This window comes from Phocoena sinus, chromosome 6 (genome assembly GCF_008692025.1).
Source record: "Phocoena sinus isolate mPhoSin1 chromosome 6, mPhoSin1.pri, whole genome shotgun sequence".
In the NCBI taxonomy this organism is placed as follows: Eukaryota; Metazoa; Chordata; class Mammalia; order Artiodactyla; family Phocoenidae; genus Phocoena; species Phocoena sinus.
In genome coordinates this window covers 19,989,409-20,009,978 of record NC_045768.1, presented here as the reverse complement: position 1 = coordinate 20,009,978, position 20,570 = coordinate 19,989,409, and the positions used below count along the sequence as shown (strand labels likewise).

Sequence of the window (20,570 nt, the reverse complement as noted above, 5' to 3'; positions counted from 1 at the left end):
CTGGGAACGTCGGGATCCAATGAGGCCAGGGCGTGGCCAGAGCCTCCATACGACTGAAGGGCCAGCCTCTGGATTTTAAAATAAAAAGTAAAAAAAGAAGCATGTTTGTTTATTAAGCAGCCACGTGTATTTTGTGACAGAGATGAGCATGACCAGTATCTTTAAGAGAGAATTTGAGGTGAGACTGTTTAAGAATCAGATGAGTCATCAGGGTAGCCGCTCGGCTGACAATGATTCTGGTCCCTTCTGGGATGAGTGGACTCCTGACTGGAGGTCACCGATGTGCTTCAACCCCATCCCACCCCTGAGGGGTAAGACAAGGTCCAAGGGATTTTGTAGGGAAAGTTTTAGTAACTGTCATGGAGATAAAAGCCTTCAGGACCAGGGAGGGTGGCAGGCAGGGCTGGTGACCCAGAGGGGAGGCCCCATCTAAAGGGTGTCTCGGGTGCGGGATGCAGGCCCAAGGCTGCCAGAACTTATTTTTCAAGAGAATTGAGAAACCTAGAGTTTTATGTGGGAGGTCCTTTTTTTTTTTTTTTTTTTTTTTTTTTGGGTGCCTTGGGTCTTTGTTGCCGTGCCCGGGCTTTCTCTAGTTGCGGTGAGCGGGGGCTACTCTTTGTTGTGGTGCGCGGGCTTCTCCTTGTGGTGGCTTCTCTTGTCGCAGAGCACGGGCTGTAAGCACCCGGGCTTCAGTAGTTGCGGCGCGCGGGCCCTAGGGCACGCGGGCTTTAGTAGTTGTGGCGCACGGGCTTAGTTGCTCCGCGGCATGTGGGATCTTCCTGGACCAGGGATCGAACCCGCGTCCCCTGCGTTGGCAGGCGGATTCTCAACCACTGCACCACCGGGGAAATCCGGGAGGTGCATTTTTTAATGGTGAACTCAGAACTGTAAAATACCTTAGGAGCCGAACTCCCATCCACCAGCTGAGCTGAGGCTGGCCAGCCCACCTGTGGCTTGCACTGTCCGGTTTAGGCATTTGTCCTTCAGGTCACTTCAAAATATCTTTCTTCAGCATGGCAACTTCCAACTGCCATAGGTGGCAGCCCCAGTGTGTGAATCATGCATGGAGGGGGCAAGGTATGGACGCAGGACGTGATGACATTTGTTAGTTCCAAGCCGGAGAGCCTGTCACTTCTCCCTGTGTCCCCGCTCCTGCCCACTTCTGCCCAGTGACTCCCAGTCAGGCCCACAAACGCTGTCCCTCAGGACTGTCCTCTCTATTGAAGCCTGGAAGCCCCAAGGTTGGGACTTCCGGGGTGCGTAAGGCGGGGAATCTCTATGTGGTCTGACCGAGGGGGCTGCAAAGCTCTCTCCACCCAAATCCTTGCCTCTGGGTTCATCCCCTCAACACAGCATTCCACCTCAGAACCCAGGAAGCTGGGGTTTGGACTCTTGCAGCGGCAGCTGTCAGGACTCTGGGTGGATGGAGCCCAAAAGAGGTGTTTATAAGTCCGATGTTTGTAAATCCGGTGTGTGTGAGCTGGAGGCTCCTGGAGTTGTGCGCTTGGGCCAAGTTGGTGCCTGAGCCACCCTGGACAGCCTACCTGCTCTCTTCCTCCAGGGAGCAGAAGCCGGGCCAGACCCAGGGCTTCCAGCTCCGGTCCAGGGCCAGCTGGTTGTCCTGGGCACAGCGCAAAGGGCGGTGACCATTCTCCTTCCGGGGCAAAGGGCCAGAGCAGGGATCCCAGGAGATGGGATCTCCAGGACCCTGTGGAGAAACAGCCCGAGGCCTTACAGCCCCTGGCAGCTACTGCTGGGGATGCAGCTGTGAGCAAAGTAAACGCTGGCGTGCGGTTCTGTGCAGCCAAGGACAGGGGAATTCCTTCAGGCGCTCGTGGGGCATTTACCCAGACCCAGTTGGGCACACACTAGGGCACGGTGATTTCTTCTGACCCTGGGTCTCTGATGAGCCCTGTCAAACCCCTCCCAGAAACAAGTACCCAGAGTTTTCCCCTCTTTTCTCTTCTAGCTTTATTAAGACAAAACAATCCCATTTTATACAGAACTGGGATTTATGTTTCATAGTTTGCATAGCCAATTTCATGTCCTGAAGATGGCTCTGTTACATTGCCAACACGTACATTTTTCACATGTGGGGAAAGCTGGGTTACTCATGCCTGCTCCCCAGCTTGTCTCCCCCTCCCCTCCCCCCATCTCATTATACTTCGTGATGAATCATCAGGACATGGAATTTCAGGAGTCTACAATTTGCCGCGGGACCCTGGGGCCCTCGCGCTCCCTGTGGCCTGTGGACCTCTGGCCTGTGGGCCGCTCAGCCGGAGAAGCGCAGCAACTCCTCCTCCCCTGTGGACACAGAGAGGCTCGGGGAGTAGGTGTGGGGTCGTCCAGGGGTCTGTGGGTGGGGACGGTCAGGGGATGGGGATGCCTCATAGAGGAGGGACGGCAGCTTGGGCTGAGCTTAAGCCTGAGCCTGAGGCCAGAAACTTCTGCTTGCGGAGTGACTCGATTATCTCCAGAGTGCGTTCCACGGAATGATCTGATTTTTTGCCTCCTGATTTACCTTAGGTACCATTTTCCCAGTGGGGAGATAAGGCACAGAAATCTTTAACGGCTGCTGCTCCCTGGAATGCTATTCCTGTTATCATTATAACATCACCACCGTTATTAGTAACGGCTGCCGCTAGATGGATGTGGACCGTGCGAGGCTCTGTGAAGTAGGTACTTCGTCCCATTTTACAGAAGAGAAAACTGAGGCTCAAATTGACACTCAGTGTGGCCAGCCCAAATGTGGCAATGCCGGGATTGGAGCCCAGTTCTGCCCCACTCAGCCTGTCCTGCCTTCCCTCTGCCTGGGCCCAGATGCCCCATCCCAGCTGGGGTAAGGCCTCAGGCTTGGCCCCATTTTACAGGTGGGAAACTGAGGTCCAGAGAGTGGATGGGCTGGTCACCTGGTACAGAGTACAGAACTCAGCTTTCCAGACCCTCACCTCCTACCAGGGCTCCCCCACCTGGACCCCGATATCCCCCAGGCCCAGCCTGGCATTGTCGGGCCTCCTACCTTCACCAGGGATGCCACAGTACTCCTTGCACTCCTTCTCTGAGTAGAACTGGTTGCTGTTGCCCTTGCAGCCCCCGTAGATGAAGAGGACGCACTTCCCCTTGACAGCATCAAATGCCCAGAGCTGGGTGGAGCCTCGGCAGGGGCCAGGGACTATGGGGAGATTGCAGGCCTCTGTGGAGTGGGAGGGAGGTACAGAGCATTGGAAGTCCTTAGGATCGCTGACCTGAGACACCCATCAAAGGGCCTGAGCCAGGGACCCTGCTCATCCACAACACCTAGACCCCTTTTTATAGATTGAGAAATGGGACCACAAGAAGACATACGTGCCGAGGGTCACCCATACCCAAGTGTGCAATTCCTATGACTTCAGGAAACTTGCCCTGGAATTCCACCACTGGAGCATCCTCTCTTAGCTACCTGTTCAATGGGCAGGTGGTCTGTCTGGAGGACAGGGTTGGGGGGCGCAGGGGGAGGTGGAGAGGTGGGGCCACACTCACCCACGGTCCGGCAGGTCTGCAGACACTCCTTCTCCGAGACAAAGTTGTTGCCGTTCCCCATGCAGCCACCATAGTGGAAGGTCTCGCAGGCCATGGATGAGCCATTATAGAAATACCTCTGAATCATCCCCAGGCAAGGACCTTGTGAGTAGCCCAGCTGGCAGAAATCTGGAGAGGGGCAGAACAGCAGTGCTCACTGAATGCTGACTGTGTACCTGTCACCGGGCTGGATACTTTAACAGGTGTCATCTCATTTAGTTTTCATCTCTGCATTAAGAGGAACGATTCTCAATTCATTTTAAAGGTAAGGAAATTGACTCCCTGAGAGGTAAAGTGACTTGCCCAGAGTTACATAGAGCTGAAATTCAAAGCCATATTTGCTGGATTCCAAAAACCCATGCTCATTCCATTCCATAACGTGGGGAGTTACCAACGACCCAGAGACCCAACATCCCCTGTGTTGGTCTTGTCTGCCCAAAGACTCGGTAAGGATAGTAGTTGATGATACATTCACCAGCACCCCTGCCAGCCAGCCTGACCTCTGCCTTATATCCCACCCCCGTGCCTTTGCTCTCGTGATTCCTGCCCCTAGAATGCCTTCCTTCCTAAAACCATATCTGGACACAGCATGAATTCCCCTTCATCCAGGAAGTCCTCCTTGATCACCTCGTCCTCCATTTTCTGAACTCCCCCAGGCTTTTAGCTGACCCTCCCTTTTGGGTCCCTCACTTTCTTCCTTGACTGCCTCCTCTACTAGACCAGAAGGTCCAAAAAGATGTGGGTGGTTCGTCTCCATGACCCCAATGCCCAGCACAGAGTCTGGGGTGGAGCAGGGTCAGGGTTCAGTGTTTGCTGAGAGATTTGGAGATTGATCATTTTATCAATCACAAAAAGCATTCTCAGGTTCTCGCTCATGTGCTCGCACAGGAGCCCTGAAGGTCAGCTCAGCAGGCTGTTATCCCATCGTACAGATGAGAAAGCCACGGCTAGGAGGCCACATAGCGATACAGACAAGCCAAGAACTCGCTTCTCATCGTGGAGCTGAGACTTGCTAAGCTCAGGGACCATGCCTTACACTCCTCTCTCTCCCCCCATAACCGCTGGCACAGGGCAGAGTACCGGATTTGCCCTTTCTAGGCTCAATCCTTGATTCTAGCAGAAAAAATAAGAAAGACTTCACGGTGATGAGGGCAGCTGGGGCGAGCCAACTGTGGACCCTTCCTCTCTGGAGTGTGGCAGAAGGGGATTTAAAAAAGGGGGATGATCATTACCTTCTTTCTTGCCGAAATCAGTTACTAGTTGTCCAACCCCTGATCCTTCCTCTTCCTGGGGCAGAACAGCCCGCCGGGCTCTCTGGGGGAAGAAAGAGAAGAAGCTGTTGCAGGGATCTAGCCACTGCTGCTCCCCTATACCCCTGGAATATATAAACAAACCATTTGCTTTGGGGATCAGGGTGTAGACAGAAACACTACTAGATTGGTTAATGGCCTGTTTTCCCCAAAGCTTCAACCTGAATTCCAGGATAGGCATCACGAGATAGATTTCTGGTCTGAAATGACAAATCAGAACAATACCTACATATCCAGCTTCCAGCTGAAATGCCCAGAGGAATATAATAATGGAAAAGAAACCTAACCCAGAGTTGGGAACCAGAGAAGAGCAGCATTCCCATACTAGAAACTAAAAGGCATTTCTACACAAGGGAGTGGGAGTGGGAGTGACTTGCAGGAAAGGCCGACCAGACCATCGTTAACTGCTTACAACGGAAAAGTCATGTGGAGAGTAAGAAGGGACCCCGAGATTGACCCTAATACTCCTAGATATGGGGGTGGGGGTGGGGGTGGGGACTGCAGAGCAGGGCAGGCTGCCAAAGCTGTCAAAAGGATCTCTGGGAGTAGAGTCCACTGAGGCACAGTCCCGGGACAATTACAGAAGGATGAGCAGGGACACTGCCGGCCATCAGGCAGTCTTCCTGCCCACAGGTGAGACCTGGAATCTGAAAAGGTAAAACCGTAGTAACCTTCAACTTTTCCCTTCTCCTTTGAAGGTGCAACTGAAGCTGTGATCAGGGACTCCCACTGTCTACCAGAACCCATCTCAAGCTGGTTGCACATAGGTCTTCCTTGGTGAGGATGAAGGAAAAGAGAAAAATCATGGAACGAATTAAATAATGCAACTGCTCAGAAGAATCACACTGAGCTGGAGAAATATCTCCACTAAACACAGGGTGTAGGTAAGAAACAGAAGAAAACTAAAACCATCAATGAAATTCGAGACGGCATTGCATCAACGTTAACAGGAGCCCGCAGTTATGCAGATGAATAATATGGGAGAAGTAGAAAGTTACTGGAGGTGAAAAGGATTTTGTTAAATTTAACCACACAGTAGGGATAATAAACTGCAGTTTAAAGATATGAGAAATAAACTCACAGAATAGGAATCCTAGAAGGAGAGGCAAACAATATAGAAATAATAGAAGAAAAGTTTTCCAAGTTGAAGAGAGACTTGAGTTGTTCAATTATAAGGGCTCAAAGGGAAAGAGAGAAAATTAATGAAGAGTCCTATCTCGACATTTCCTAGAGACAAAGGATAAAGAGCCTAGTAGTGGCCCTCAGAGTAAACGAGAGCATTTAATAACAGAAGCGGCAGAGCAATATCTGAAGGTTGTAAGAGGGTAAAGGTTGTAACCCAGGGATTCTCCACTCAACCAGGCTGTTGATCGTGTGATATAAACACAGAAAGCTATTCTCAGACATGCAAAGATCCTGTAGTTCTCCACCATGTACCTTTCCAGAAAATAATTACTTACAGAAATATTCCCAACACTTGAGAAGGGAACCTAAATACAAGAAGATGCATGATGTGGTAGAAAAGAAATGATGGTAAACTAGAAAGCCAGTAAAATAGAGAGTTGAGGTTAAATTGTTGTTAAAATCATCATTCAACTTAATGTAAATGTTAAAAGTAATTCTCCAAACAAAAGGTGGAAAATATAAGCATCAATCTCAGATTATATCCACAAAAATGAGGATGTGGGAAGCCTGGAAGGAAGCTGCCTTTCTCTCTTTTCCAAGGGAAGTCATCAGTTATTGTTTCATTCTTTTTTTTTTTTTTTTTGTGGTACGCGGGCCTCTCACTGTTGTGGCCTCTCCCGTTGTCGAGCACAGGCTCCGGATGCGCAGGTTCAGAGGCCATGGCTCACGGGCCCAGCCGCTCCGCGGCATGTGGGATCCTCCCGGACCGGGGCACGAACCCGTGTCCCCTGCATCGGCAGGCGGACTCCCAACCACTGCGCCGCCAGGGAAGCCCTATTGTTTCATTCTTGACATGGATGAAGAAGCACAGACTCAGCTGAGATCTGGATTAAGATGGCAGATAGAAATTTCCCTCAAAATTACCCTCTCCATTACCGAGCCATCGGCAAAAAATGAATTCAGAAATCCCAGCCCCCAAGTATTGATCAACACCACTGAAATGAGGAAAGGGGCACAATTTAAAGGAAAAACTAAAGCTCTCGATCCAATAATCTGGAGCTGAACAGGAAGGTCAGCAAGGTTCAGCTCCTGACCTGCCCTCCAACTCCCAGTCCTGGCAAGTCATCAAATTTCTGATAACTCTCCCTAATACTCCCAAGTCCTGAGAGAAGAAAATTGTGGGGAACCCTATCTTTTTCCTCTTCTGATAGAGGAGTAGTGAAAATAACTTCTGGGGAAAAAAAGAGGAAAATAGACTAGAGCCTGACTCTTTCTAAGTGAAGGTTCTGGGGCTACACAGTCTAATGCTCCAGGGGGCGTCACTGGGGGCAGATGTACCTTGCTGCCAGCCCCGACTAGGTGGAATGAATCCCCATAGTATATTTATCAGTCCTTCCAAAGAGAATGCAAAGCGAGTGGATTCCAACCAACTCTGGACTTCAGAAAAGTGGATGGAACACAAAAAACCCAGACCTTACTCTCAATTCGAGTGGGAGGGGACTAAGCTTATATTTGCAGGAAGAGAGCCAAGGAATAAATGAAACCTCCACGCCACCATATCAGAATAAACAGAAAGTCTATCTAAAACGGACTAAGCAGGAGTCAGATAAAAAGAAGTGATACAGAAACTATGCAGACCCACTTCAGAAATGAATGAATAAGTAGCCTGAACTAGAGAAAGAGCCCAAGAGTCCAGTGGTGGACATGGCCATGAACTGCCAAGTCCTCCCATCAGCAATGGATTTATATTCCCAGCTACCCACTGTCAGCCCCTGTTGGAGACTACCTCAGCTAAGGGAGCCCTCTCATTCAAGATCATGCTCCCTTCCCAGACTGATCAACATAGGGTATTAAGGCTCCGTCCCTTGGCCCCATCATGGGACAACTCCCAAGGGTGGTCCTGGTTCCAGAGCTCCCTACGGGGTTGCTTGAGCCATTGTTGTGACTGCCCTGCAGCTCTCCTTCTGCCTCTGCCCAGTCTTCCCTTTGTCTCTTCCGTCCATGTATGTTGATGTAGGGAACCCAACCTAGAAGAAAACATAACTCAAGAAGCAGAAGGAAATCCCTCTTTGGCCTCAAGTTATGGAATTACATAATAAGAACATGCACGTATTAAGACAAGATTCAAAGATGAAATGGTAAATGCTGACAGAATAAGACGAAGAGAGAACCCAGGCCTAAATAAACAAATTGAGAAGCAAAACAACATCGGTTCAGGGCTCGTGAATAAATTAGGAATAGCAAGGAGCAGAAAGAATAGATGTTGCTAAATAGAAGATTGTCATAGAAGAGACAGTCCCAGTGGATGCAAATAAAAGCAATTTGAGAAAAGCTAGTACATGATGGAGGATAAAGATGCTCCAGGATGAGAGGACAAGTGTTCGCCAGATGGCAAGACTCAACAAAGCGATTAGAAGATGAATTCCATATCATGAGAGAGAGTTTCCTGAAATACAGTAGAAATGTCATCTGTGGATGGAAAGAGTATGGTGTATTCCAGGAAGTTTTGATATAGACTCTCAACCCCAAGACATGTCCTTGTTAAGATGTTGACTTCTTATCAAGGAGAAAGTCTGTCCAGGCATCTGAGCAGAAGAAACAAATTGCTTCCAAGGAGAAGAAATATCAGGCTGGCCTCAGGCTTCCCTGCCGCGGTCATCAGTGTGGAAGAACAATGGAGCAGTGCACACAAAGCTTCTTCTGAGGGAGAGAAAACATGACCTTAGAATTTGACACTCAAGCGAAATACCCTTCAAGGATGAAGGAAATGGGCAGACATTCTCAAACAGGGAAGAATTCTGGGATTAAAACACCCATGAACCTTCCTTGAAAACAGCACTTGGTAAAAAAAAAAACATGGCACTAAGAGATTAATAGAAAGAATAACTCAGGAATGGTGAAGCTGTGTTATATTCACTAAGGGTGAATGTAGACTCCATTAAAATATAGAACTATTACTAGATGTCTGGGAATCGTGATGACAGAGCAGAATGGGGATGGTATCAGTGTGGACAACATAAAAGCAAAAGGGAAGAGAAGATGGAACCAAGTTTGGGAGTGAGGATGTCTGTCTTCCAAATCTTGCAGACAGCAGATATTCTCTAAAAGCATACATAGCGATGCCAGCCTCTTAAATATTAGCTCATAACCTTGACTTTATCTAGAGCATTCTTTAAGGAGTAAATCTCTTGTGGATAATAAATATTTATTTGAAGTTTTTTTTTAAAACCTTCAAACTTCAGGGCTTTTTTTCCCGTCATTCCGCACGGCTTGCGGAATCTTAGTTCCCTGACCAGGGATCAAACCCGGGTCCCCTGCAGTGGAAGTGTGGAGTCCTAACCAGTAGACCACCAGGGAATTCCCCAGAGCCCTTTTAAATTCGAGTAAAACTACAAGGAATGCCTTTTAAATTTTAGAAATAGCATCTGTAATGTAATTCCATTTAATAATAGCACATTTAAATCTATCCAACCTTCCTTCTATCTGCCCCTCTCCAGGTGTATGCGGGTCAAATTACCAGAGTAATGTGACTGCTGGTAGGTGTTGGGTGGTGGAATTTTTTAAAACTTATTTTTTATACCTTTATACTGCACTTTTTTGATTCTTTATATTGATCGTATGTTAGTTTTATAATAACAATGGTAATTTTTTCTAAAAAATATGTAAGCAAACAAATAATATGTTAACAGTGTTAATTCTGTGTAGGAATAAGGACATTATTGTCTTTTTTTTTTTTTTTGCTTTCTTGTAGTTTTTCAAATTTTCAAGAATATGTTTCTAAAATAAATATTACATGTATATATGTACTTACATACACATATATAGATATATACACTAAATTAGGATATATAATTTCCAAATAATCAGAGAAAGAAAGAATGAAGACTTAATATGGCAAAAGGCAGGAAAATAAAACAGAAGAAGGAAGCCCCGCAAATCAGTCAGCACAGGAGAGCCACTGGTTTGAGAAGCGGCTTTGCTCTCGGATTTGCGTTTTTGGGGGATCAATTGACTTTATTTTCATTTATTGCGTATCGAGTATCATTATCTCATTATTGAGTATGTCACTGCTTTTAGGCACCATGCTAAGACCTTTTCTAACATGTCACTGGATTCTAACACCTGGAAGGTAAAGGTAATTACCCTATTTCACAGATGAGGAAAGTGACATCCAGATGGGGCAACAGTTAGCCCAATGGCAGAACATGCCCATCACTGCCTTCTCTCAACGACCCCACCTACCAGCACAGCAGGGCCTAAGTGGGCAGGGTGGGGATGGGGTGGGGGGCAGAGGTACTCACCGAGAATGGAGTGGGGGCTGGTTCCTGCTCCCCAGGGACACACTCACCTTGGGCAGAGGACAGGAGAGAGGGGGAATGAGACCCAGACATCCCAGACCCAGACAGGCTTTGTTTCTTCCACAGAGCAAATGACTACGTGTCAGGCGGGACGTGCGCTGGGACCTGTCTCGTGCATTAGCCCACTTCATGGATGGCTCCACCCCCATGGCTTGCTGCAGGTCATTTGTTGGAAAAGTGATAGACTGGTGGCCGCACCACCGTCACAACCTGCATCGTCTCCACCCCCAACCAGCATTTCACGGCTGATATCTGTTGAGCGCTTACTAGACACCAAGTGTGGCGCTATTGTATTTAATGGCTTTATTTCATTGACTCCTCACAGCAACTTCTAAAGGAGGCATTATTATCCCCATTTTACAGATGAGGAAATGAGGCTCTGGAAGGGTGACCAGCCAGAAGCCACCCAGCTCAATCTGAACCTTGGTGCTCTAACTCCAGAGCCCAGGCTCCTAACCCCAACACTACTGCCTCCCAAGAGGTAGCCGCGGATTCTGGCTATAACCAAACTTAGACAGGTGGCAGCAGAGGGAACTCTGAATTGGGTCTACTCTCAGCTTCGCCAGGTACGCTCTGTGCGACTTGGAGCAAATCCAGAGGCCCGAGCTGCCTGTTCTATAAAGAGGGGAGGGGGATCGTAGCTCAGCTTATCTCAGAGGGTTATGGGAAAGACCCAGGGACTGGGAAGATGTGCTCTGGGGGTCGTGAAGGATAAGACGGGTATCAGAAATGGGAGGTGGGGTGGAGGTGTCACTTACCTCTGTCGGGCATCGTGAAGATGGCGTCCTCAGGGATGCCCACACCCAGGGCAACTTCCCTGAACTGCTCCAGCAGGGTTTCCCGAAGCTGTGGCTCCCGTCCTGCAAGTAGGAAGCAGGGGAGACTCCTAGAACCACAGGTACCTGGGCCGTCAGGGCCTGAGGTTATTTTGCCCAGGGAGTTTCATTTCGGGGAAGTTTGAAAACTGTCGGCCCAATTCCATCTCTTCGATACCCTGATGGAAACCTCAGCTCCAGAAGAGGGTGAGGTGTCCCTCCCAGGCTCCCCATCTGGGTCTCCCAACTCCCCACACAGCTCTCTTTCCACTGGTTCTGTGAAGGGCCCGAAGGCTCTGGAATTCTCTGGAATTTTCAAGATCAAAAGGAGAGGATTCTGCCTCAAATGGAAGACTGAGCTCTACCTCCTCTAGGGAGAGTAAATGTTTTCACCTTTCCCTTAACTGGAGTTTTGTCAGAAGGAAAAAGCAAAACTCCCTGCTCTTCCCCACTCCATTTCCCTAGATCCCGGGTCTCCTCCCAACCCCAGCTCCAACGAGTGTACCATGTTCCAGGCCTTTACCATAGAGCTTGGCAGTAATGGTGGGTCCATGGCGGCGGCTGAATTTCTTGGTCAGAAAAATGGCATACTCGTCATAGTTGGTGTGGACCACATAGGACTCCATAGTGATGTTCCATTCTGCATGGAAGATTCAGGAAGACAAAAAAATCAGTGGTCAGAAGGCTTCTAGCCTGAGATCCTTCACCTATTCACCCACACATCATCTATTCATCCATCCTTCTGTTCACCCATCCCTTCCATATATTTATTAACCGTCTTCACTCTCTCCCTCTCCATCCATCCATCTCCTCCACATATTCATCATTAATTCAACCACCATCATTCCATCCATCCATCCTCATCATATATCAATCCATAAATTCATCCATTTTCTTTTTCCTTCTTTTTTTTTCTTTCTTTCTTTTTCTTTCTTTCTCTTTCTTTCTTTCCTTCTTTCCTTCTTTCCTTCCTCCCTTCCCTCCCTCTTTCCTTCCTTCTTTCCTCCATTCATTAATCCATCGATTATCTATTAAATGATTGATTGACTACCCAACTAATCTACCATCATACTTATACTCACTTACCATTTGTTAATTCTCTCATTTATTTATCCAACCCCAAACATTCAACCCCTGACATGATTATTTGATGCATAGAGCAAATTCAGTAAACATCTGCTGGATTCATGATTAAACTCATGTCCAAGTCCCTCCGTCACTTGGCACCACACACACTGTATATGGTAGATGCCTGGCAAGTTTTTACCAGCTGACTGCAGATGCCTAACACGAGGACTGATGAAATCTTGATGTTATCCTTAGCATTCAGCACCATGGCTCAAATTCTGGATGAGCACGTGCATGGCAGGGCAGGGGCGGGGGGAGGGACAGAGAGAGAAAAAGAAAGAAGGAGAGAGAGAAGGAGAAGGAGGGGGAAATTTGGAGGGAGGCTAGATGACCGCAGAAAAGTGGGAGGAAAAGTTGTAGGGGCAGAGAGGGCTGAGGCAGAAGGAAAGAGAGCTTAAGACATCAGGTATCTTTTAGCAAAGGAGGGAACTGTAGATGTCTCCTTTGACTCAACTTACTGGGTTTGTGATAGAGGAACTTTCCGTCAGTGCCTGTTTTCTCATAAGCCCCAGAGATCGCCTCACAGACACCTTTCCTGGAAATGAACAAACCAAAAGGAAGGTAACTTCTGGCAGAGACCATGGTCCTGACACCCCATTCTCCTGCAGGGTCCTTCTAAATGCCTTTTTTTTTTTTAATTTTTAATATTTTTTTAAATTAAATTTTTTAATTTTTTTAACTTTTTTTAAAATTTTTAATTTTTTTTTTTTAATTTGGAAAGTAACATTTCCAAATATCTGGTTTAATTCTCACACCAGCCCTGCGAGACACAAATTTCACATGAGAGAACAGAGGGACAGAGAAAAAAAGGAACTAATCCATGCCAACCTCTTGGTAAACCCAGCACTAAAAATCAACTTCCTTAAGCAAATCTGCACATCCTACTTAGGCACCATGAAGTCAGAATGATGAATGAACACATTAATTCATGTATTACTTTTTGTCTCTCTCATTTTCCTCATCTGAGAAATGGGGATAATGATAGCTTCTACCTCACATGGTGGTTGTGAGGATCAACTGAGATATTATATGCAAAAAGCTTAGAGTAAACACTATGCACTTATTAGGTATTATTGTTACTATGATTATTATTTATCTTATTAATATTTAATGAGCAGCATCTATGTGCCAGGCACTGTGCTACATGCTGGGGATACAGAGGAGGGCAGGACAGACCCTGTCCCCTCATGGAGCTTATAATTGAGTGAGGTGGGTGGGCAGGCCAGGGGCAGATGCAGTCAGTGTGAGAATTGCCACAAGGGGTGGGGTGGAGCCCGAGGTGCTCCGAGAACACAGAAGAAGGCATGTAACCTCAACCTGGGTTGGGGGGAGTCAGGGACGACTTCCTGGAGGAAGTGACAAAGAACCTGAGTCCTGAAGGATCCATAGGAGTTAGTGCAGGGAGGTGGGGAGAGGTTTTCGGATAGAAGAAACATCCAATGCAAAGGTCCAGAGGATGGAGGGTTCCAGGGACTGAAAGAAGGTCCACTTGGGTGGGTCACAGAGTACATGGCAGAGAGTGGGGCAGGGAACAGTGAGTGCTTGGGGGTCGGGGGCAGGGAGTGCTGAAAGGCCACGTTGAAGAGTTGAATTTTATTCCCAAGGGCAATAGGGAGCCCTGGAAAGGTTTAAGCAGATTTGAGTTTTTGAAAGGTCTTTCTGGTTGCTGGGTGATGAAAGGATTGGATGGAAAGTTGGCGACTAGAGGTGGGGAGAAGTGTAGAGAGGCTACTGTAGACAACCAGGAAAGAAAGGGAGGTGGCTTGGTCCAGGGTGGTGGCGGTGAAGAGGAGACAAGTGAACAGACTGGAGGGATTTAGGAAGGGCAGGGACAGGGCTTGATGATGGATTGAATGGCCGTGGCAGTGGAAAGAGGAGTCTAGGACAGCCGCCTCCCACCCAGCTTTCCAAGATGGGGGCGGGGGAGGAGTGCCCTTACTGAGCTAAGGGCACCCAAGGGGAAAGAGCAGGTTGGAAAGCAGGCACAGTGTTGGGGGCGTTGCCCTTGAGGTGGAGGTGGGACAACTAGAAAGGGCTGCCCTGGTGGAGGGCGGCAGAGAGGTCTGGAGCTCAGGGCCGAGCCCTGGCTGGAAGTAGAGACCTGTCACTTTCTAGGATGGGGTGGTGACTGAAGCCAGGGCAGGGGGTGGGGTGGAGGTGGGTCCCCACTCACCGCCAGTGAGTATTAGTTACGCTGATCTCCCTGTCCGTTGCTCCCTCTCCCAGCACCAGCGAGCTCATGGTCATCTTGTCCTTGAACCTCTTCAGCCACGGGCAGGTGGAACCCACGGCCACGTGGAACCATTTCCCATAGATCTAGGAGGCAGCCACAAGCTCTGAGGATCTGGACCTCGAGGAAGATTTGGAGGATATCTGTCCCCCTCCCTCCTCTCAGTGACTTCTCCTCCTAAGTGATCATCCTTGTCTTAAAGGTAATTGGAGGCTTCGAGGGAGGATGGAGCCCTGATGGAGGAACTCCAGGCATCGGGGCCAACTTAGGAAGGAGATGTGCAGGGTGGCCCCACCTCGCTGGCAGAGGGCCTGACTCTGCTGAGATGTGGGATCTGGGCTGCTCACCTGGACGGGGCCCAAATCTCCAAGCCCTAAGGTCATCATCAACCATCGCTCCCCAAAGCAGGAGTCCTGTCTTCTACTCCTCTGGGGACAGGGTACTCACCACCTTGCACACAGCCCATACCTCCGTGTTAGAAAATATCTCCTTTCCCTCAGCTGCATCTGACCCAGGGCAAGCCTGCCGCCTCTTTCTCCTGAAAGGGCCCTCAGGTCCCCGCAGACTCTTCGCCGTCCCTGACCACCAGAGGCCCTCTCCTCACGCCTCTCCTCCACAGCCTTCCTCATCCCTGAACATAAGCAAAGTCCTCAGGCCAGCACAGCTACAAGGGTCTGACGGAACCCAGGATGGTGGTAGAGGGGCAGGCCCCGTTCAAGGTCACCCAGCGCTTCGGGCAGAGCTGGGGCCGGAGGGAAGACTCCCCACACACAGCGCCCTGCCTGGGCCTCTTAATCCCACCAGCCCGACCTCTGTCGTGCTTCTCATCTCCCCATAATCCCACACGTAGGGCGGAGGGCCCAGGACGGGCTAACAGAGATGCTACGAGGGAGGTGAGGACTTGAAGGTTGAAGGGCTGCGGGGTGGAGGGTCACAAAAACCTCGGTGCTGCTGGGGGCTGCAGGGCAGCAGTCAGCACCGAGCCTTTTCTGGGTGGGTTCTAATCAGAGCATGGGTTCCCCTGGGAACCCGAGAGGGCAGGTTCAGACGTGAGGACCTTTGACTCAGAATGTCAGCCTGGAGGCCCACAGAACGGTGCATGCAGAATTGCAGCTTCAGCAGATCCCTGAGAGTCTGGGCAGCAGCAAGGGCCCTGAGGGACCCACGCGTGGAGTTCCAGATGCGGAGACTGAGAGCCCGGGGCCTAGGACTTGCCCCTCCCCCGCAGCAAGGCCCAGCCGCTCGGACACCCTGCCATCGCTGCCAGAGAGGCCAGCCTTACCCTAGACAGGTCGAAGTTCTCCTGCACTTGGATGTCGTCGGGCAACGTCGTCACAGGGCTGGCACTCACCGCCAGGCAGGCAGTCAGCTGCAAGAGCAGGGCCCCAAGACTCTGCATGGCTCCGGGCTCCTCCGCCTGGGGACAGAAGAGCCACCACCTCCCTGCACGAGGCAGCTATGGACTGGGGCTGGGGAACGGGCCTGTGGCTGTAGATGACCTTGCTGTTTGCTCTGTTCAGCTGGGACCAATCAGGGCCCCAAGGCCAGGGCCAATCGATCCCTTGTAGTGCCCAGGCCGGGGTCAGGGTCCCGAGGGGCCAGGGTGGCTGCTTCAGAGGAGCTGCTGGCCAAATGCAACCCGGTCCTGGTGCAGCCGGGCGCTAGGTTCAGGCCCCACGAAGGCTTTCCCAGAAACTCCTCACCTGTCCCAGGTGGGATGAAGAGATGGGCAGCCCCTGGCCCTTCCCACTGGGTCGTTCCACCTGTAAGCCAGGAGGACAAGCCTGACTGGTCCATTTCTCACATGAGAAAACTGGGGCCCGGGGAGAGGAAGTGACTTAGCAGAGACACTAGGGAGGTCTGTGGCAGAGCCAAGACAAGAGCTCGGGTGTCCTGTCCCCAGAGTTCCTTCTCTGACCCGTGGCTTCCCACAGCCCTAGCAAATAATAGTAGAAATGATGTTGATGGTGTTCACAGCTTCCACTCCCTGAGCACCTGCTATGTGCCAGCTGTCTACCGGCACTTCACCCCGGCCACGGAATTGATCATCCCCACAACAACCTCATCAAGTAGGTGCTATAATTCCCCTTCATAGGTAGGGCATTTGAGTCTCCAAGAGGTCAAGTGACTTGCCTAGGGTCTCCCAGCTGGGAAGCAGCATTGCTGGGAGAGGCAGCATCTGGTGCTGGCTGAGAGCGTGGACTCGGGAGCCAGACTGCTTTCTGTGCCACTCACTGGCTGTGTGGCCTCGGGTGAGTGACTTTCCCTCTCAGTGCCTCCGTGCCCTCATCTGCAAATGGGGATAATAGTAGTGCCTGGTTCAGAACATCATCACGAGGATTGATGGAGTTACGCTTGTAAAGCACTAGGACAGTAGCCGGCAATGGTAAGAGCGGAATGTGTATGTAAGGTTGGATAGCGTCTCGCCCAAATTCATGTGCACCCGGGACCTCAGACTGTGGCCTTATTTGCATAATTAGTTCAGGTGAGGTCATACTGGAGGAGGGTGGACCTAAACCCAAGGACTGATGTCTTCATAAGAGAAAGTGGGGGGGGTGGGGTGAGATTTTGATACAGGGACACACAGACACACAAGGAAGACGGCCACGCGAAGACCGAGGCAGAGCTTGGAATGAGGCAGCAGTAAGCCAAGGAATGCCAAGGGCTGCTGGCAGAAGCTAGGAAGGATTTTCCCCTAGAACCTCCAGGAAGAACGCGGCCCTCCTGACAACTTGGTATTGGACTTGTAACCTCCAGAACTGTGAGGAAAATACATTGCTGTTGTTTTATACCACCCAGTTTGTGGTGTTTATTAATAGCAGCCTTAGGAAACTAGACAGTATCCATTGCATTAAAATATTTAAATGGGAATTTTTAAAAAACCCAGGTCTGTTTGTCTCCATAGATCAAACTCTTGCCAGTGATACTGCAGGCCCTCTCTAGGAAGAGCCCTTCTCCAGTGGTCAGAACTTCTGTCTTCATTTCCTCCCTGCCCTTGGCACAGAATGTGCCACACACACAGTAGCCTCCTTGCTACAGCTGGGAATGACCCCTTCAGACAGGCAGGTCCACAAGAAAGACCCCTGCTCATGTGAGGATCCAGCAGTTCCCCCACAGAGTTGCCCCAACAACTGGTGAGTCATGTCCCTCTGTAAGAGTCATCAATACATTCATCTTTCCAGTATCAGGAACAAGTGTGTCTCTAGTCATAATAAGTGAATGTGTTTCCTCTGCTCTGTCACTGGCAGCTTGGCTAGTGATGACATTCCCTTTTCACTTTGGCTGCCAGGAAGCTCAAAGCCATATGACAAATTTAATCATAGCAAGTATCTTGGCTTAGATTTCTGAAACACTTATCTCCCTTTTTGTTCACCAAGTTTCACAGGCTTTTATGGTTTGGTTCGTGGTGGTAGTAAGAAGGCAGAGTCTGAATTAAGAGGGGTGCAGACAACTGGCAGCCAGAAGGCTTGACTCGCTCTGCATGACTTTGGGTATGGCCTTCCCTCTCTGAAGCCCACTTTCCTCACCTGTAAATGGAAGAAAACAATCCCTGACGCGTCTGCCAAGAGGTCAAGTGAGCAATGTGTGTGAAAGTGCTCTGTAAACAGTCCACTGCCTCACCTGTGTGATGGTCTCAGGAGGTCTGTCTTTGGAGAGACCAGACCTGATATAAGAATGAGAAAATAACAATGAATCATGAATAGGAACAGTGCCACCCTACTAAGGTTGCCTACAGTGTACCATGATGGCTCAACCGATCTTCATAGAGGGTCTACGTCATTAGGGTTGTCAACCCCATTGGCCCCAGGGGAAGCCTGAGGCCCACGGGGGTGTAGAAGAATCCCGGTCTCCTTTGGATAGGATTGCTCATCCAGCCACACAGCCTCTCCTGGGGGTGGGGGGATGCAGTGGGGTGGGGTGGGTGGGAAGAGGCCCGGAGGATGGGCCCAGGATGTTGATCTCTTCTCCCGCCTCCAGCGATGTTTGCTCTCCTCAGATTATTAACCAGAGCAAACAGAGAGAGCAAACTCTGCCAAAGCCCACCTGGACTTTGAGCTGCTTTTTAAAAATTAACCCCGGGCCCAAGGATGGAAGGCCGGCAGTGATCCGGGGTGCTGACCCCTCTTCTCCTTCTGGCCATCGGGGTGGAAGGATCGAGGCTCTGGGGCCCCTGTCCTCCTAGGGGACCCAGGGGCCAAGTGTCCACTGGAATTGGCCAGGTCCCAGAACCATTTCAAGGGGAGGGCGAGGTCCTGCCTGTGCAAGAGGCCTCTGAGCCTCAGAGGCGCCCAGTGTGCAGGAAGGAATAGAGGCCTGTTTCAGGTGAACACTCTGGGGCTCAGAGAAGGAATGGGACTTGTTCAAGGTCACCCAGCTTGGGGCCGAGCTGGGGGCCAAATAAGCCTGACTCTTTCTGCCATCATTTATTCATTCAACCACTCATTCATTCACCAAACCTGCACTCCATGCTTGGTGCTGAGGACAGGATGGAAAGCATGACAGACTCCCCAGTTCTCCCTGCCAGGATGGGGGCCAGGGGAGAGAAGAAGGTAATAAGACAGGATGGTCCCTGCAGTGACGGGGGAAGCAGCAGAGGCCAGGGGAGAGACTTTGACCTGAGTAGTAGAAATTAGCCAGACAAAAGCACATGCGTGGGGCAAGGGTGGGGTTGGAGGAGGAGAGGGTGTTCCAGACAGAGGGAACAGCAACTGCGAAGGCTTAGTGAAGGAAGATGCAGAGAGAAGTGTATTTGGAATGCAAAAGCAAGCAAACAAGCAAAACCATAGGTCTGCAGCTTGGGAAACAGAGGCACGTGGGGAGAGCCAGGCTGGGGAGGTGGCTGAGGTCCAGCAGGGAGGACTCTGACACCAGGTCAAGGGGCTTGCTTGTTATCTGGAGTATGTGGGGAGCCCTAGAGAGTTTTCAGAAGTGCTTTCAGGGCTTCCCTGGTGGCACAGTTGTTGAGAGTCCGCCTGCCGATGCAGGGGACACGGGTTCGTGCCCCGGTCCGGGAAGATCCCACATGCCGCGGAGCGGCTGGGCCCATGAGCCATGGCCGCTGAGCCTGTGCGTCCAGAGCCTGTGCTCCGCAACGGGAGAGGCCACAACAGTGAGAGGCCCGCGTACCGCAAAAAAAAAAAAAAAAACAGAAGTGCTTTCAGATTTTAAAATCGGCTGAGGTGAGAGAGGAAGCAGTGCAGGTGGGAGGCCCAGGAAAGCAACTCTCTAGGAGCCTCGCCAGGAAGAAGGAAGGGGCCGGGACACTGGGACCCAGCAACTGGACAAGCAGGGACATCAAAGACATGGGGTGGACGTGGTCAAGGTTGGGGCCTTCCTCTGCTCGTGGTGGAAGGGGGTGGCAGGGAGACCTCGCCTCCTCACGAGGAGGCATCCAGCTGCGGGCCTTGCCCCAGTGCCTGACCCTGCCCAGTACCCTCAGACTCAGAGCCACAGCCCCATCCCTTCATGGGGAAGCTGGCGGCGGCAGCAACCAGGACGCCATGACAGTGATGGGGAAGGGGTGTTTCTCACTGCCCAGCTCTGTCTAGGCTTTGTTCCTCACTCCCCACCCCTGTCCCAAAGAGCCAGGCCACCCAGAGACTTGAGTTCCGGTCCTCGTGACTTGCTGGGTGACTGTGGGGCAGTCCTATGCCTCCCTGGCCTCATCTTCCTCATCTGGGCCTCCAAATGAAGGTAAAATTACTCACGTGACAGGGCTGAAGTAAGCACTGGAGGAGGGACATTTGTGAAAGTGCTCCCCAGTGTACATGCCGGAGGTATCGATGTCGTCACAGGCACTTAGCACAGCGCGTGGCACCAGGTAAGGGCTCCATACACAGCAGAAATTACACGCAAGAAGGTGTGGGCATCCCGTGTCCACTAGAGGGCAGCAGAGAAGTTCTAGAAAGACCACTGGGTTTGTCCCCATTCCTCCGTACAGGCAGGAGGCAGAGGCCTAGAGCAAAGGCCCACGGAAGTGGTAGAACCAGGGCTAGAACCCAGCCTTCCTTGCCCCAAGCCTGCTGGGCTTTACACCCCCCTGGTG

The 20,570-nt window shown here is 50.6% G+C and overlaps 1 protein-coding gene across 1 annotated transcript; it reads right to left on the bottom strand.

The window, feature by feature from the left end:
- Window positions 1–1,990: 1,990 nt before the first annotated feature.
- Window positions 1,991–16,219, bottom strand: AMBP (alpha-1-microglobulin/bikunin precursor). The gene is made up of 10 exons (XM_032635471.1): window positions 15,807–16,219; window positions 14,468–14,610; window positions 12,753–12,829; window positions 11,690–11,806; window positions 11,110–11,211; window positions 10,295–10,341; window positions 4,791–4,872; window positions 3,520–3,687; window positions 3,020–3,193; window positions 1,991–2,304 (listed from the first exon to the last, which is right to left on the bottom strand). The coding sequence occupies exons 1-10, from the start codon at window positions 15,921–15,923 to the stop codon at window positions 2,273–2,275; spliced, it is 1,059 nt and encodes a 352-aa protein (XP_032491362.1). The 5' UTR covers window positions 15,924–16,219; the 3' UTR covers window positions 1,991–2,272.
- Between the last annotated feature and the right edge of the window lie 4,351 nt (window positions 16,220–20,570).

What these genes read in the sequence shown, in the direction of transcription:
- AMBP (XM_032635471.1), bottom strand. Translation starts at nt 15,923, where the DNA reads ATGCAGAGTCTTGGGGCCCTGCTCTTGCAGCTGACTGCCTGCCTGGCG. An exon ending in GTTCCTCTATCACAAACCCA is followed by an intron (nt 11,807 to 12,752) that starts GTAAGTTGAGTC and finishes TCTTCCATGCAG; the next exon opens with AATGGAACATCACTATGGAG. An exon ending in GCAGACCTGCCGGACCGTGG is followed by an intron (nt 3,194 to 3,519) that starts GTGAGTGTGGCC and finishes CCCACTCCACAG; the next exon opens with AGGCCTGCAATCTCCCCATA.